Here is a 17,466-nt window from a genome sequence, read left to right as displayed (position 1 = left end):
AAACTACTGTCTCGTCTCTGTTACACCTTTCTGAGAGATATCAGTACTTTAAGATAATTTCCCTTCAAAATAGCAGATTGGCGGCAGACGACAAGAGAGGCGATGTGGACGGACTTAGAAGAATCTTGCAGGTAAGAAGGGAATAAAAATTTGTCGGGCACGACGACCTGGGTAACACCTGCTGTAAACACAGACCATTAGAGTACTGGGGATCTTAGCCAGTCTGCGTACTGTTGTCATATCTGTGTAATAAGGGTGAAGGAAAACTGCGTAATTGCTGTAGACAAGGGTAAGACCCCTCTTGCCCTAGTCCTTTTATAATTTATCACTGTCTGTTAAGGGCACTATTCTGGCCAAGACCAACTAAGAGAGAATTCTTTGATATTTGGTGGTCAGTCTTATGGAACCCTGTGGGAACCATAAGAGTACAGTAACTACTCTAAGGATAAACAGCAGCTACACCATCAAAAACCTATTTTTGGTAGCCACTGTGAGTCCTCAAACCCACCTCCTTTCCATGACAATAAGGCATGGGAATTTGTGGTGAATGCTTTTCTTTTACAGACCCGGTGAGTAATGGGTACCTTAGCCATCCAGTGCACTGTTGCCACATCTGTGCGAGAAGGGTGAAGGAAAAATCAGGTAACTGCTGTATGCAAAAGAAAGAACCCTTCTGCCTTGAGTACTATTATACTCTATCACTGTGTCAAGTCAAAGGCACTATTTTGGCTAAGACCAACTATGAGTGAGTTCTTTGGTATTGGTTGATCTGTCTTATGATGGACTGGTGGGACCATGAGAGTAACTCCTTTTACAGCGGCTACCAAAAAATAGAATTTTTCTTTGTCAAAACTTGTTTGATGTTGCATGATGTACAAATAAAAACATCATTACAGCATCAAAATACAACTTAGCCACAAACATCTTTCTCTCTGACTCGCCTAAAAGTCTTTCTTACTTCTTGACCTTTGTGGGAGAGTGAGAGGGGAAAGAAAAGTACAGTATGTTAGACTGGTCACAGGCATTTCTTAGGAGTGTTCAAGTTCATTTATATCAATTGCATTAGTTCAAATACCTATTATTTGTTTTGAGGCTGTAGTGATAAATTTTTAGAATGCCATACCACATAAATAATAATAAGGCTTTAATATGGTATACATTTAATGGGCTTGGAATTTCAGGTTTAGATACAAACACTAGCACTGAAAGAGAGGAATGCAAGAGATGGTAGGCTAGGCTATAAGTTAGTCACAACGTTTTGCAAACGCCATTAATATAATTTTAAGAAAAAGCTTCTTGTGGCTAAGATATACATGCTTTATTGTTTTTTCCTCTCTTACAGACATATTTGATAACAGGTAGGAGAGAAGTTTCATCATAACCTGTAGTTGGTAAAGACTGTGAGGATTACAGAAAAAAGGGGTACTCATAATTTTTCCAAAATATAATCCCCAAAATTGGAGTGCATCTTATATGCTAGTATTGCTGGTATATCCAGAAAGACGATGACTCACCTTCACTCTTTTTTTTGTATATATTGCTTGAGATGATGCTGAGGGCAAACTTGCAAGTTAATTCCCTGAAGGTTAAACCAAGAAGAGAGATCATTCTTTTTCTAAAATCAAACCAGAGATCAGACAACCATGATGTAGCTCTATTCTCTTTTGTTTCACTGAGTACTTTCAACATTATTATGGTGAATTCTCCTGTTATGCTGTTTGCAACTTGGCTGCAGAAAGAAACAATAAATGATTTAGCAAAAGGATGTCCTCTCAAATCCTAGAATAAAGCATCATTAAACCAAATTACTCTATTACAATACACAAGTTAACATATTCATTTGAGAACACACATACTGTATATACTTTATTATTAAAATAAAAGTGTTAAAACGAAAATTGATTTTTTTATACAAACCCATCATTTGACCCTAGCCTTAAACATGTGCCAGCTTGTTACCTACAGGAGTTCCAAGGACAGAAGATGTAGAGCTCCATTACCTGGGGAATAACCTATAAGTCTGTCAACATACCAAAACATGGACTCATGAACTAGAAGATCTTGCTCTCCCAAAAAAACCATGGGGGTATACCAGAAGACCTGCGAATGGGGATCTAAGAGTACTGAACACATCCTACAGATTTAGACTAGCATAACAGTCATCCTTCCACATGGAGTGACAGACTAAGGTGATTGTCACCCCAAAAGGGAGACAGCTGAGGAAAACAATTCAGAGGACTGAAGTCAAAATTAAACCTACAAACCCTTAAACCCTTTAGAAGCCCTATGATACCCTGTAACTTCTCTTATGGGCCCTTTGCCGTCATAGATTTCACCTTCTTGTGCAATGCAAGGAACTTTTATATGTTCATGGCATAGGACTTCAATTCTATTGGATCTGGTGATACAAGAGGGGGACCTGTCTTCAAAACAGGAAGCCAATTATTCACCTCCACCAAACCACCAGCTACTCATTACCAAGTTCAATGACTGTCTCTCAGCTCACACTGAAGGATACTCCTACATAAATTGGAATAGTTTTCATCTCTGTAGTAATAAAATACAAAAGGGATGTTACCAAAATCTCAAAGAATTCTCTTATAGTTGGTCTCAGCCAGAATAGTGCTTGTTGGCACAGTGATAGAATATAAAGGACTCAGGACAGGAGGGCTCCATCTCCTGTCCACAACAACTGCCTCAGTATTCGCTTCATCCTACTCACACAGATGTGACAATAGCAAGTATGCCAGGGAAATTGGGGTGGGTTTTTTTTACAGCGTAGCCATTGTTCGATGACCTACCCAATTATGTCAGGCTTGGCTGCAGGATTATTGCACCTTCCCCAGTAATATCTCAGTATGACCACCACTCTCATGGCAATAATGATCCAGGAATTTTTATCCAAGGTAAAGTCACAGGTTATCAACTGTTTTTAGTTTTCTGAAAAGAAAACTACTGCGCTGGCTTTGTCTGACCGTCTGCAATTTTTTCTGTCCATCCTCAGATCTTAAACACTACTGATGCTATTAGGGCTGCAAACTGGTATGCTGATCATCTACCCTCCAATCATCAAACATACCAAATTGTAGCCCTCTAGCCTCAGTAGTTTTTATTTTAAGGTTAAAGTTAGCCATAATCGTGCTTCTGGCAACGCAACAACACAGACCACCATGGCTGGCTGAGAGTTTCAAGGGCTGCGGCTCATACAGCATTACAGCGAGACCACCTAAAGGTAGATCTATTTTCAGCAGCCTTGATTATGCGCTGTGCAGAAAACTTGGCTGCGCTACGCGCCACAGAAACTTTGGTGCATTTTTTACTTGTTTGATAGCTTCATGGTGACCAAACTAATATCAAAGAATTCTCTTTTAGTTGGTCTCGTGGCCAGGTATTGTATCATAATGATAAACACTATAACACGTGATGGAGAATGTAATGGACTCAAATATAAGAGGGCTCTTTCCCTTATCTCACAGCAAAGCTGTACTCAGGCTCTCCCTACCGCCAAAACCTACTAAAAGAGGAAATGATTACTACATATGTGCAGTCCGTCATATTGTTGACAACAGACTGGCACAGAGACCAAGAATCCATTACCTTTTGTTGGTCATCATCGAATGGATTAATTCTTTATCAGTACTCCAGTTTCATTATGGAAACACCTAAAGAAGCAAGTTAAGTGCTTAGTTTTAAGTTCTAGTTAAAGTTTTAGTTTTAAACTTTTGGTGTTGGTAATCGATTTGTGTGCTTGCTAACACATGGTCGGCGTTAAGTCGTAGCCTAATTGCAGATTGTTAGTTCTGAAAGTACAATTTGTTTTAAAACTTGTCATTTCAATTAGATGTTTTAACTAAAAGAAATGTTCCACAATTTATCATAATATAGAAAATTCTTTCATATTACAGTCATACCCCAAACTTATGTGAGGTTAGGTTCCAGAACCCCTTGCGCAAAGTTGAATTTTCGTGTAAGTTTGGCACGGTCTCTAAAAATGCTAATAAACGATTATTTCTAAAGTTTAAACACTAAATATGACCCTAATCATGCTCCCAAATGATTAAGTTAACTTTTAATGAAATTAAGTTACTATAATTTCATTTAAAAGTTAGCATAATATATTACCCTTAAAAAAAGAAATAAGTGGTTGACATAAAAATAGAGAGTTGGAAGAGAATTTCTGTCTCTCTCCCCTTCCAACCAATCTATTTTTAGAAGTCTTCTCAACCTCTTTTTAATAACTTCTTTATTCTATCTCTTTCTCTTTGTTCTGAGATGCTTTTTCATGAACAAACAGTGTTTTTTATTTGGACTAATGCAACTCTTAGTTATTATGTCTCTATGTTTTACAGCGTATGAGTATTTGCCACACTAGTGCATTTACACTTCGTAGATGGTGCAGGTAAAATTAGATCAATTTAAACTATCTACTGTAGAGCGCTAATGTGAGAGAGAGAGAGAGAGAGAGAGAGAGAGAGAGAGAGAGAGAGAGAGAGAGAGAGAGAGAGAGAGAGTTATTCTTATGTTAGATATCAAAAGATGGAAATTCAGTATTAATCTAACTTTGGAACAACATGAGAGAGAGCGAGAGAGAGAGAAGTTATTCTTATGTTAGATATCAAAAGATGGAAATTCAGTATTAATCTAACTTTTAAATGAAATTAAAGTTACTGTAATTCCATTTAAAAGTTAGCTTAATTTAAACTATCTACTGTGCAGGTAAAGACATACAGAGAAATAATAAGTTGTAAAAATGTGTGAGCGCTATGAATGAGAGAGAGAGATAAGGGTTGTCCTTACTTAAGAGAGTGAAATTATTTATCAATTATTACAGAGAGAGAGAGAGAGAGAGAGAGAGAGAGAGAGAGAGAGAGAGAGAGAGAGATATTGTCCTTACTTGAAATATCAAATTGAATTATTTATGAATTACTGCAGAGAGAGAGAGAGAGAGAGAGAGAGAGAGAGAGAGAGAGAGAGAGAGAGAGAGAGAGAGAGAGAGAGTTATTCTTATGTTATATATCAAAAGATGGAAATTCAGCATTAAATTAATTTTTAAGTGAAATTAAAGTTACTGTAATTTCATTTAAAAGTTAGCTTAATACATTACCCTTAAAAAAATAAATAAATGGTTAATGTAACAATAAAGGAGAGTGTGACGATTAGTATACTATTTCTCTCTCTCCCCCCCCCCCATTCCACCGATCTATTTTTAGTCTTCTCAACCTCGTTTTTAAAAACTTCTTTATTCTGTCTCTTTCTCTTTGTTCTGAAATGCTCTATGTCTCTATGTTTTAGAACAGCGCATTTACAGTTTGTAAACGGTACAGGTAAAATTAGATCAATTTAAAATTATCTACTGTACAGTTAAAGACACACAGAGAAACAGTAATACATAGGTTGCGCTAACTATGAATCTCAGAGAGAGATAACAGTTGTCCTTACTTAAGAGAGTGAAACTTTTAATTAGAGAGAGAGAGAAACTTTTATGAAGAGAGAGAGAGAGAGAGAGAGAGAGAGAGAGAGAGAGAGAGAGAGAGATATCTTTGACCACTAATCAGCAATACTACCCCTTCTTGTCATGTTAAAGTGACATGTCTAACAGCTTTTGCCTTCGAGCTTCTTACATATGAGGGAAAAATATTTGTTTGTTTAAAATACGTGTCACATGCGAATTTTGTAATTACAGTTTTATTATTATTTATTATTATTATTATTATTATTATTATTATTATTATTATTATTAATAATAATGTTTAACCATATTAATCTTATTAATATTTGAAAATTTATGTACTTATTATTAGGTAAAAAATTTATTCATCATACAAAACAAACAAACATATACATGTACCATAAAAATTCTCTCATCTCAGCAAAAGAGAGAAAGCGAGAGAGAGAAATTATTGCTTTTATTATTTAATTTATTTAATTTACACATTAAAGCTTGAAAACTTATAAATTACATAAAAAATTAAACAAACACTTTTCCTGGGTTTCTCAGTATTCGCAAATGTTTGCGTGTCTGTGAAAAACTTGTGTATGATAATTAGTTAGGTTTCAATGAAAAGTTTGTGTGTCTGTGAAATTGCGCAACTCAAATTGCGCAAGTTCAGAGTAGTACTGTATACTATGTCTACAATAATCTAGACAGTAGCCTACATCATATTATGTGAGAATAACTTAATTAGATTTAACCTAGGACTACATATCCTCAATTGTGAACAAAATAACCTGGATTAGTTAGTAACCTAAATTAGGGTAAGTAAAGACCTTTTAAGAAATATCCTATTATGGGTCTAAGCAGTAGCCTAGCCTAGACCAAGGACCCTAGGATTAGATGACAACAATAATCTGGGCAAAATAAAATGGTAACCCAGTTATAACGCTACATATTAGTAAAAATTTTTCCTTTTATATAGCTATACACTTAAGCATCATCTAAATAATCCGGATTAGGCAGTATCTTATATAAGATTAAGTGACAACCTTTAAAGAAACATCCCATTATTGGATTAGGTAGCCTAGGACTAGGTGAAACAATAATTTGGGCTAAATGAAATGGTATCCTAGTTTTAAGGCTACATATTATGGTAATTTTGTCTTATGTAATCCACACCTTTAAGTGTGAATCAAATAACGATTAGGCAGTAGTCTAGATTAGAGTAAGTAAGAACCTTTAAGAAATATTTTATTACTGGCCTAAGTAATAACTTAGGCCAGGTACCCTGGAATTAGATATTAACAATAATCTGGCTTGACAAATGATAGCCTTGCTATAGGGTTACATATTAGTAAGTTTCTGGTGTATAGTGAGTTTCTGTTTTATATAGCCTATACACTTAAGAGTGATCTAAATAATCTGGATTAAGCAATGCCCCGTACTAGGTTAAGTGAGAACATTTTAAGAAATTTCCTATTATTGGCCTAAATGGTAGATCAGACCAAATAGCCTAGGATTAGCTATATACAGTATCCTAGGCTTGATAAAATGGTAACCTAGTTTTACGAATTGGTAGCCTATTTGTAACGCTACATACCAGTGGGGTCCTTATGTAGCCTGTATCCTTAAAGGTGATATACACATAAACCAGGTAGTAGCCTAACCAAATTAAGTAGGAACCCCTTTTTAGGGAATATCCGATTACTGTTAGCCTAAAACAGTAGATCAGATTAAATAAAGCAGGGGCTGAACATCAGATAAAAGGGTACCTTGGCCAGATAAAACAGCAAACTAGATTATATGAGAGTTCTTTCCTGTACAGTTTATAAAATTAAGTGTGATTTAAATAAACCTAGACTAGGCAGTGGCCTAGAATATGTTACCCCTGGGTAGGTAAACAGGCCTTTTGGGGGCCATGCGCCTGTGCAGAACATTTTTTGTAATAACATGAGGGAAATCAGTGTTTGGCGGGTTCTTGAGGTGCACAGCTTTAGTTCTCAGTGTGCCTCAACTGTGAGCAGAAGTGCTCTAATCAGTTGCAGTGTTGCCGTTGTATCCGCATAAAGTTTCCACAAGCGCTTAGTTATGTTTTTCAAGCGATGCCTGTTTACTTTTGGCTTCTATACGAAATCAAAGAAAATGAAATTCTCACTGTGTCACTGATATGTGTAATATCTGAATGTGTTCATCACTATCTGACTATATAATTATGCACTGTTCCTCGTCATCATTATTAACATTTTGAGGCTGCGTGTCTCATATTATAATACTATTGTCTTGTTCATTTTCACTGTTTTCTTGTTCATCATCAGCTTCGTCTGAAGATGAGTAATTTTCAGGAAAAAAAGACCTTTAATATGTAATCATGTGAATCATATGAATCCACTAATTCATTGTCCTTAGTTTCACAAATTTCAACTTCAGTTTCTTCTGAAGAAGAATAGCAGTCTTCTGGGAACAAAATTTCCGATATATAATCATGCGGTTTGCGGCCACTCATGTTTTCTTCATCTATAGGCTATCTGCTGTATATGGTCACTATAAAGTATCAAACGGGATAAAACAATGAACTCGGTGAATGATAATGGCTTGGCGCTCTGAGGAGATAGAATGCTTAGTCCGCATAATTGTGGTTGCCACTTTGTAAGGGCAGGAGACTGAGTGACACACTGGCTGGGTGTTTACTGGTTTATTGGTAGTTCCTTACTGAGATGAATGTACAGAATCTTCGAAGATGTTATTGACGTGTGTGAGCAGTAAGGTAGCATCTACACACAGACAGGTGAAAACAGAGGTAAAAGATTCAGACATCTGTGTTTGTCGGCAGACAAACATATGGCGATTTTGATAGACATAATAAACATACAGTGTTAAAACATACATCAATGGAAAGGCCAGGAAATTCTACATATGGCCAATTGCATGAGATTCAAGACAGATTAATGAATACAATGCAGTAGCATAATATATGTGAAATGGAGAGACATTTGGCGTCTTCACAAACAGAAACATACACACAATTTGATACAGAAGATTCATTGGAACATTATGAGTACATGATTAGAATGCTTGCATGGCAATGCAAGTAGTGGTGATTGTACATAAATCAAGACAACAATGGTTAGGGAGAAACAGACGGAAATATTGTATGGTTGAAATCGCGTTCCGTCAGAGAAAGAAAACGAGATGCTCTTGTTTTGTCTTGTCCACTCCAATGGATGACGATTGACGAACACGCACGTGTTTGGAAGAGACGGCGTCGGGCTCTTACAACTTGACCATTACGAGTTTTGCAGAGATGCAGGTATATATTATATTAGAAGTTTCATTGTCTATGAAACGTGAGCTCCACATGTATTTTTGAAACTCTGGACATTACCTTTGTACAGAGCAAATTAATTGAAAGCGAGGATTCTGTCATTGAAAATCCTTCGTTAAAAACACAGAGCATCATACTTGTTTAGCGTACCTACTAGCTGTGTATGCACATAGGAGATTGGGGAGGTAATTGATCACTTGTTTACCGAACCTATTCATGGGTATATGATGATCATGAACTCCGCACATAGGGATTTGAGAGATTTATTTTAATTTCGATATGCTTAAGGTACATTATTCAATATATACAGTAATATTTCGATCTTACACAATTTGAGTTATTATGTACATACATTCACACACACAAACTTTTCACTGGAACCTAACTAATGGGCATACATTAATTTTTCACAGACACATGAAATTCTAGAAACCCTGCAGAAGTGGGTATGTTTAATTTTTGAAGTAATTTACAAGTTTTCATGCTTTTATGTGTAAAATCTGTATGAAAAATGCATTTCATGCTTTTATGTGTAAAATCTGTATGAAAAATGCATTTCATGTTTTAATGTGCAAAATCTGTATGAAAAATGCATTTCATGCTTTTATGTGTAAAATCTCTATGAAAAAAATGCATTTCATGCTTTCATGTGTAAAATCTGTATCGAAAATGTATTATTTCTGAGTCCCGTGTCAGCCGGTGAAATTCCATTACAGCACGAATTTCTAGGTATAATATGCTAGATATACCAGAGAAAAAAGAGCTTTCAGGAAAGCTGGGGTTACTACCCCCAGTCGAGCGTCTTCTCCAAGGAAGACGTCGGTATAACGAAGGGTGAGTGAAAGATCACTACCATGGAGACTTACTCGAAAGATCTCTCCCTATCAAAACCCCGAATAGAGCGGTGAGCCGTTACAGCCCCTACACCAAACACCCGCCAGGGCCGGCGACACCAGCGCCACCTACCTCATTCCATTTTCCAGCACGTGATCACTATCTTTTAATTTTGTGTGCTCTCTCCATTTTTTGGATTTTTCTCTTTCACCATGTCATCGAGCAGCTTTACCATCTCCAAGTTAAGTACCATCTTCTTGTGGGGTTTTGTTCTATATTTTGGCTGTTTTGGTCTCGTATTTTCATAAATATTGAGATCTTATTATGACGCCACAGGCGTCCCCAGCCAGCCATGTTGACATGAGGCGTCTCCTTCTGTTCTTTTCAGTTGGGGTTGTCTCCTTGTCGTTATAGATGATATATTTTTGCCCCATGGTTCCCTTCCTGGTGGGTTTCCTTGCGGTGGCCCCCCTTTTTCAATTTTACATTCATTGGCCTACTGGCCCTTTGTGGGAGTGATGCCCGTCCAGGTACCCCCTCAGGTTGGGTTCCTATTATTTTTAGTCTTACTAGGCTAATTAATTTTATTCTTGAAGATGGTGCTCTCTTTTCTTTTTATTTTATTATTATTTTGTTGGTTTTACCTCGGTGCTGGCGGCAGCCTCAGATCTAACCGTTCCCGTGGTAGGCTCGCTCTCTGTTGAGGACATTTTATTTTTTTTTGTGTGATGGTTTTTTTGTGGAGTAGGCTTATTTGCTTCCATCCCCTTGCCCTGGGTGTGGAGTCCATCAGGTTGAGGGAGTTTTGTTGCTGTTTCCTCCGGGATCGTTTTTGGTGGGCAGAGTGAGCCCCTTAGTTCTCTTCCTTCCATTTGGGGAATAGAGTTCTTTGGATGTGTTTCCTCTAGGCTAGTCGCCCCCTTGCCCCCATTCTCGATCCCGGTTGGTTCTCGGCACAAAATTTCTCTCCTTGTTTGTTCCTCCTCCCTTCTGCCCTCCTTCCATTTTCCTAGCCTATACTAGGTTAGGTCCCTATTAGGCTGTGCCTAGGTAGGAGTCGGGCATCGAGGCTTGGTTGCTTCCCTTCCTTAGTAGTCCACCCTCCTAATCACAGTTCCCAAAAGACTCAGATCATTCTTGGAGTGGTGTGGTGCAGTTGAGCGGGTTATATGTTTCTCCCGTCTCCTGTTCCTTCCTGGTAGCCTACCATTCTCCCCTACCCACCCCCCCCCCCCCTTCCAGCCTTGCTCTACTCGTGCGGGTGACGCTAGATGGCGTTTTCTCCGAGTTCAGGGACTTCTCCATTTTGGTTGAGGGATTCGCTCCCTCCCATATTGTCCCTAGCATCGCTGTGTTGGTATTGGTGGTTTGTTTACTCGAGCGAACGTTCGAACACTCTATCCATTTCTCCTCCCTCCCCGTCGGGTTACGTTGCTGGGTTATTATACTTTGCTTCACCCTTATGTTATGAATATACGAGCATTTTGCCCACCTTGTTTCTCTGGCGGGAAGTAAGTGAAGAGGGATTTTTTATTTATATAAGGGCGGATCCTTCCGTCCTCTTGAGTTCTTACCATTTATACCGTCACTTGTTTAATGTTATTGTTTGATATTTTATTTTTAATATAAATCTGTTTATCTTCGAGTACTCTCCTTAATTCATTATATATATTAATATAAGTGAGTCGGTCCTATACCGGGGTTCCGCCGTTATTTTACTGGCAGCCCTTATGGTTAGTTCCTGGTCTCTCTTTCCTTCATTCCCGGAGTATTCCGGGTCTGGAAGTCTTGCCTTCCACTCTGTGTAATTTAGAGCTTATTGGCCCAGTTTATGATAAGGTATTTCTTCTCCACCGGAGTATTCCGGTTGCAGTTGAAATTCCCGGCCTTGCCAGCTTTAGTTTGCTTAGGTGGGAGGTTCATGTTCGTTTTCTTCTTACAGACTGTTCGCTGTGAGGAGCCGGGTGCACCGCCTCACTGCAACAACCTTACGGTCACGTAGTTTGCCGGACCCACGCTGGTTGTGCGGTCCGACTGGATGACCTGGTTGTCTGGCACCCTGATGGTTGTGAGGTTTGCTTCACTCTCTGCACAACTGTCCAGGATGAGTCGGTAAGTGACAGTCTTTACATTACTCCTGCTTTATGCTCCTCATTTTGAATTTTGTTTATTGTTTATGGTTTCCGGACTGTTTTTTCGTTCTTAGCTAATTGTTGGTTTTCTTTCAGGCGGACGAAGTCTTCCAAGAAGTCTGCCTTGGAATCCTCCGGGCCTGGGTGGCTGGGTTTGGTAGGAATGTTCCGTCGGGAAGCCCTCGTCCTCGGCGCCAGGTTGAAGGACCTGCTCTACCCAGCGCGCACGGGTGGCGGCAGCAGTGCCTGAAGATCTTGCCACCCCCATCATCCAGCAGATCCGGGATGAGACCCAGCCACCCCAAGTGGATATCCTCTACGCTGAGGTCTCAGAGGATGTTGCCGCCATGGATCTTAACCTGGAACCCATGAACATAGAGCAGGACCAGGTGGTAAGTGGTGAGGTAGGTGAGGTTGTTGGGGCGGGCCCCCTTTTTGACTCCCCTGCTTCATCTGTTTCTTCATTTTCAGGTTTTGTGAAGTCTTCCTCCTTGGGTGATAGAGCTCCATCTGCTATCCCCAAGTTGAAGTTGAAGACTTCATGGAAGGCGAAGGGCTACAAGTCCTCGTCCTCCAAGAAGGCATCGCCCTTCCCCGTCAAAGGCTAAGGTCTCAGGACCTGTAGCCTCCGGGAGCAAGTCTGGTTCCTCCAGCAAAGGCGCGAGTAAGAGGGCTGCAAAACCAAGCCCTCCTCGCCAACCTGCTTTGATGCAGAGGCCTTTGCTAACCAGATGTTTAAAGATTCTTTCTGAGGAGGACCTGGATTCAATCAGATTTAGAAAAAATTGCTCCTATGATAATAAGATATCCAAAAGTTTGCATGATAACATACTGGCGGGAATGGCTCACCCACCCCAGCCGAACCACAGTATGTTATCCCCGACACTGGGGACCTCCGCCGTTCGATCTCGGTAACCCTTGGCGTTTCGCTCTCCAGGCCATCCAACATGATGGCAAACTCACTATTGATGGTCTTGGCACGAGACGGTTGGAGGAACTTGGAGTTCTTCCCCCGATCTTTTGCCCCCTTACCCAGGCTTCGTGAGGTTGACAGGAGGAAGCATGGATTCGGTCTGATAAGGTTCCCAGGGGAGACTGTCATCATCCCTAGGGACCAAGCTCAGTCGGCTCTCCTGCGCACTCTGGCGGAGTGGCAGGCAGACAACACAAAGTTGACTCCTTTCAAGGGCAACTTCACTATGTTTGCCCTGGGAGACAACCTTCCCACCCCTTGCTTTGAACAAAGTCGCTCTGGCTACGGCCCGAGCGCGTGCTTTGATGGTAATCCATTACCACAGCTGAGAGAGACAGACCCTACTTCCTGGTATTCCCAGGAAGTGATGAGTTCTGGATGGATGCCCGTCCACCTTCACGGTCGGGAAGTTGGACCCCTCTGTGCTTCCTCACAGTTTAGTGAGCAACTCCCCAAGCTGCCAGAATCTTGTTAAAGGCGGAGTTTGATGCCCGGACTAAGTTAGCCCGGTCCCTGAACTCCGTCTGCCTTACTGAAGCCACTGCCGTCTCCTGCTCGGACGAGCCATTTTTCCAGGTCTTAGCTAAGTCCCTGTTAGCTGGCTTTCATGTTGTTTCCAGTCTGACTTATTTGAGTTCATCATGGCCAGACTGGAATGCAGAAAGTTCATCTTCACAAATGCTACTATCCGTCCACGAGCCTAACAAGCTCGTGAAAGAGCTCGATCTGGGGACCTAACCTCTTCCCAGAAGAAGAGGTCACGAATGTTATGACTGAGGCTACAAGGGCCAACCAGAGTCTTCGTTCTCGCTGGGGCATTTCCGCCTACAAGCGTAAGACCCCAGAATCTGGCGGCCCCAATCGAGAGGAGGTAAATGTTTTAGGAGGCATAAGAGGCCCCACCATCAGGCGGTAGTCCAAGCCGTCCCGGTCTCGGCAGTGGCACAGCCTTCCACCTCAAAAGCTCACCCCCAACAATATGTGCTGGTCCAACCAGCTGCACCCTCCTATGTGGCCTCACCAGCATACAACCCCACCTATGAGGGCCGTGGTTACTTTCACGGCCTTAACAGGATTGCAAGGGGGAAGAGGCAAAGCCCCTCATAGAGGAAAGCCCAACACCACCCCAAGAGGGGAAGACCTGGACGTGGTAGAGGGAATAAACCCGCTCCCTCCCACTGAGAGAACACAGGTAGGTGGTCGCCTGTTTTGGTTCAGGGACCAATGGACCTTCAGCCCTTGGGCACACAGCATTGTGTCCAAAGGACTAGGATGGAGCTGGATCAAAACCCTCCTCCTCTAACCAGGTTTTACCAGCCACCCACATCAATCCTAAAGGATTATGTGACAGAATTGCTCAACAAACGAGCAATAAAGAAAGTAAGGCACCTAAAGTTTCAAGGCAGGTTATTCACTGTTCCCAAAAAAGACTCAGATCAGCAAAGAGTGATCCTGGATCTGTCGCGTCTAAATCTCTACATAAAATGCGACAAATTTCGCATGCTTACGGTAGCTCAGGTACGGACTCTACTTCTGCGTGGAGCCGTCACCACCTCTATCGATCTTTCAGACGCTTATTATCACGTCCCGATTGCGCGGAACTTCTCTCAGTTCCTCGGTTTCAGACTCGGGAATCAAGCCTACTCCTTCAGGGTCATGCCCTTCGGTCTGAACATTGCGCCCAGGATATTCACAAAGCTGGCGGACACGGTAGTTCAACAACTCCGGTCTCAAGGGATATCCCTAGCAGCATATTTGGACGATTGGATAATTTGGGCACCAACAGTTCTAGAGTGTCAGAAAGCCACGTCCATAGTCATCAACTTCCTGGAGTCGCTAGGTTTTCAACTGAACAGAGAAAGTCCCGCCTGACTCGGAGTCCCGGTTTCAGTGGCTGGGTCTCCAGTGGGATCTGTCATCTCACACGCTGTCCCTTCCGCCTCCCAAGAGGAAGGAGATAGCATCTCTCACCAGAAAATTTCTCAAAAATCCATCAGCATCCCGCCGGTCCCAAGAAAGGGTCCTTGGGTCTCTTCAGTTTGCCTCAGTGACAGACCTGCTATTAAAAGCGAAATTAAAAGACATAAACAGAGTGTGGCGGAGTCGAGCCAATGTCAAGCTCAGAGACAAGGTCTCCTCCATCCCTCAAATCTTAAAGACAAGACTGCGACCTTGGACCTCAGTCAGAGGCCTGTCAATCAGTTCCGCTTCAATTTCCCCCTCCGGCACTAGTTGTTCACACAGACGCTTCCCTAAGCGGCTGGGGGGATATTCACCAAAACAAAAGTACAAGGAACGTGGTCCACAATGTTTCAGCAGTTCCATATAAACACCCTGGAAGCTATGGCGGTCTTTCTAACTCTGAAAGAAAATCCGCCCCCCAACCGGATTCATATCAGGTTGGTATTGGACAGCGCAGTGGTAGTTCATTGCATCAACAGGGGCGGCTCCAAATCAGGCCGAGTAAACCAAGTAATGGTTGCTATCTTCTCCCTGGCGAACAAGCACGGCTGGCACCTGTCAGCCACCCACCTAGCGGGGGTATGGGGCGTGGTGGCGGATTCCCTGTCCAGGACTACTCCGTTGGAGACGGAGTGGTCCCTGGACGTGGAATCTTTCAAATGGATTTGCCGCCGGGTTCCGGGCCTCCAAGTGGATCTGTTCGCAACGGAGAGCAACTTCAAGCTCCCCTGTTATGTGGCCCCAACCTGGACCCTCAGGCGCATCGCCATAGGACGCAATGACAGTAGATTGGAACAATTGGGAGAAGATTTATCTTTCCCCCAATAAATTTACTGCTGAAAGTTTTACACAAACTCAGGACATTCAAAGGTCAATTAGCCCTAGTAGCCCCTATTGGCCGAAGAGCAATTGGTTCCCTCTTCTTCAGGAACTGGGATTACGGAGTCTTCGGATTCCCAAGCCCATTCTGACTCAGACAGTACAAACCAAGACTGTGTCAGCTTCCTCAAGAATTCAGAATGCCCTAGTTTTATGGACTTTATAAAATTCGCAGCCCAAAAGGGCAAACATTGACCCTGTCAACACTCTGTTTTTGAATCAGATAAAAGAGATTCTACTATTAGACAGTATGATTCAGCAGTCAAAAAATTAGCCTCCTTCCTAAAAGCATCTGAAGCCAAAATCATGACAGCTAATTTAGGAGTTTCCTTCTTTAGATCATTGTTTGAAAAAGGCCTTGCTCCGGCCACTATTACCACAATCAAGTCAGCATTAAAGAAAGTATTTCTTACGGCTTTAAAATCGACCTTACAGATTCCTATTTTTCATCTATCCCCAGAGCATGCGCTCGTCTGAGACCAGTATCACGCCCACAGTCTGTTACGTGGTTTCTCAATGACGTCCTTAAGTTAGCATCAGAGATGGATAACTTTCAATGCTCTTATCAGGATCTGTTAAGGAAGACCTTATTTTTGATTAGCTTGGCTTCAGGTGCTAGAATCTCAGAGCTGTCGGCTCTCACTAGAGGTGATAATTTTGTGAACTTCCTCCCTTCTGGAGAGGTCCTCCTTTCCCCTGACCCTAGATTTTTAGCTAAGAACGAAGACCCACAAGACAGGTGGTCTCCTTGGAAGGTGGTGCCCCTTCCACAAGACCAGTCTTTATGTCCAGTTTATACACTTAAATCTTACCTTTTAAGAACTCCACAGAGTAAGTCGGGTCCTCTTTTTATCAGGGAGAAAGGTGGTACTCTTTCACTAAATGCTATAAGACAACAAATTCTATATTTCATTAAACAGGCCAACCCAGATTCAGTTCCCAAGGTTCATGATATTCGAGCAGTTGCTACTTCCATTAATTACTTTCATAATATGGACTTTCTCAGAATTATCTAAATTTACGGGTTGGAAATCACCTCTAGTGTTTAAACGCCACTATTTAAAAATCGCTCAAAGCCCTGAAATTTTCTACCATAGCTGTGGGAAGTGTCATCTCCCACCTTAATTAATCATATCCTTGTCCTTTCCTTTCCCCCCCCCGCCTGCCTCATTTACTTCTCTGCTTATTCTCCTGGTTGATTATACCTCACTGCCTGGCTCCTCATATTGATGTTTCTTGTACCTGTTGATGGAAAAAGTGTAATCTGACATGCCATGATTGTTTTTCTTGTGGGGTACTGGACAGTTTTTATTTTGCTCCATGTACCCCAGATATATGTATATGCACTGTAATTTTGTTTATTTTTGTCTCTTACGTGTTTAGCTTAAGTTTACGTGTATTTAGTATTGTGTATACCAATTAAGATTATATTTGCAGTTATTTTGTCCAATTTTCATGTTTCACCTTGCTTTAGTAATTTTAAGGTTTTTGGGGACCCCTTCTCCGTCGTGCTGGGGACCTCCCCACTGTTTCATAGTATTAAGTTTTTAATGTCCTTAGATTTAATATGCCTTAGTCTTAGTGTTCTTGCTCATGTAAGAGATTGCCTATTAAAATTATTTTGGTAAAACTTTTGCCTTTTTCTTCAGATTACCCCCATTTCTTTTCCTGGTAGTTTGCAGCCTTGGCATGATTCTCTATCACGATTTCACCGGCTGACACGGGACTGAACTCAGAAAAGGGATTTTGACAAAGGAAAAATCTATTTCTGAGGAAGGTCCCGTGTCACCCGTGACCCTCCCTGAATCACCTAGTACTCCCCCCCTCTTGCACATGCCAAGTCTGGGGTTAGTGCTAGCATGGAATGAGGTAGGTGGCGCTGGTGTCGCCGTCCTGGCGGGTGTTTGGTGTGGGGGCTGTAACGGCTCAC

The 17,466-nt window shown here is 41.4% G+C and overlaps 1 protein-coding gene across 5 annotated transcripts in view; it reads right to left on the bottom strand.

The window, feature by feature from the left end:
- Positions 1-17,466, bottom strand: part of l(1)G0020 (RNA cytidine acetyltransferase l(1)G0020) — an 803,858-nt gene that overhangs the window by 206,083 nt on the left and 580,309 nt on the right. For all 5 annotated transcript variants that reach the window (XM_067102059.1, XM_067102057.1, XM_067102060.1 and 2 more), the window contains one exon: positions 1,515-1,729. In XM_067102059.1, coding sequence (XP_066958160.1) covers positions 1,515-1,729 — 215 coding nt within the window. The remainder of the gene's footprint in view (positions 1-1,514; positions 1,730-17,466) is intronic.

Source organism: Macrobrachium rosenbergii, chromosome 58 (genome assembly GCF_040412425.1).
Source record: "Macrobrachium rosenbergii isolate ZJJX-2024 chromosome 58, ASM4041242v1, whole genome shotgun sequence".
Lineage (NCBI taxonomy): Eukaryota > Metazoa > Arthropoda > Malacostraca > Decapoda > Palaemonidae > Macrobrachium > Macrobrachium rosenbergii.
Note: the sequence above shows the minus strand (reverse complement) of the source record. Positions and strands in the feature narration are given on the sequence as shown.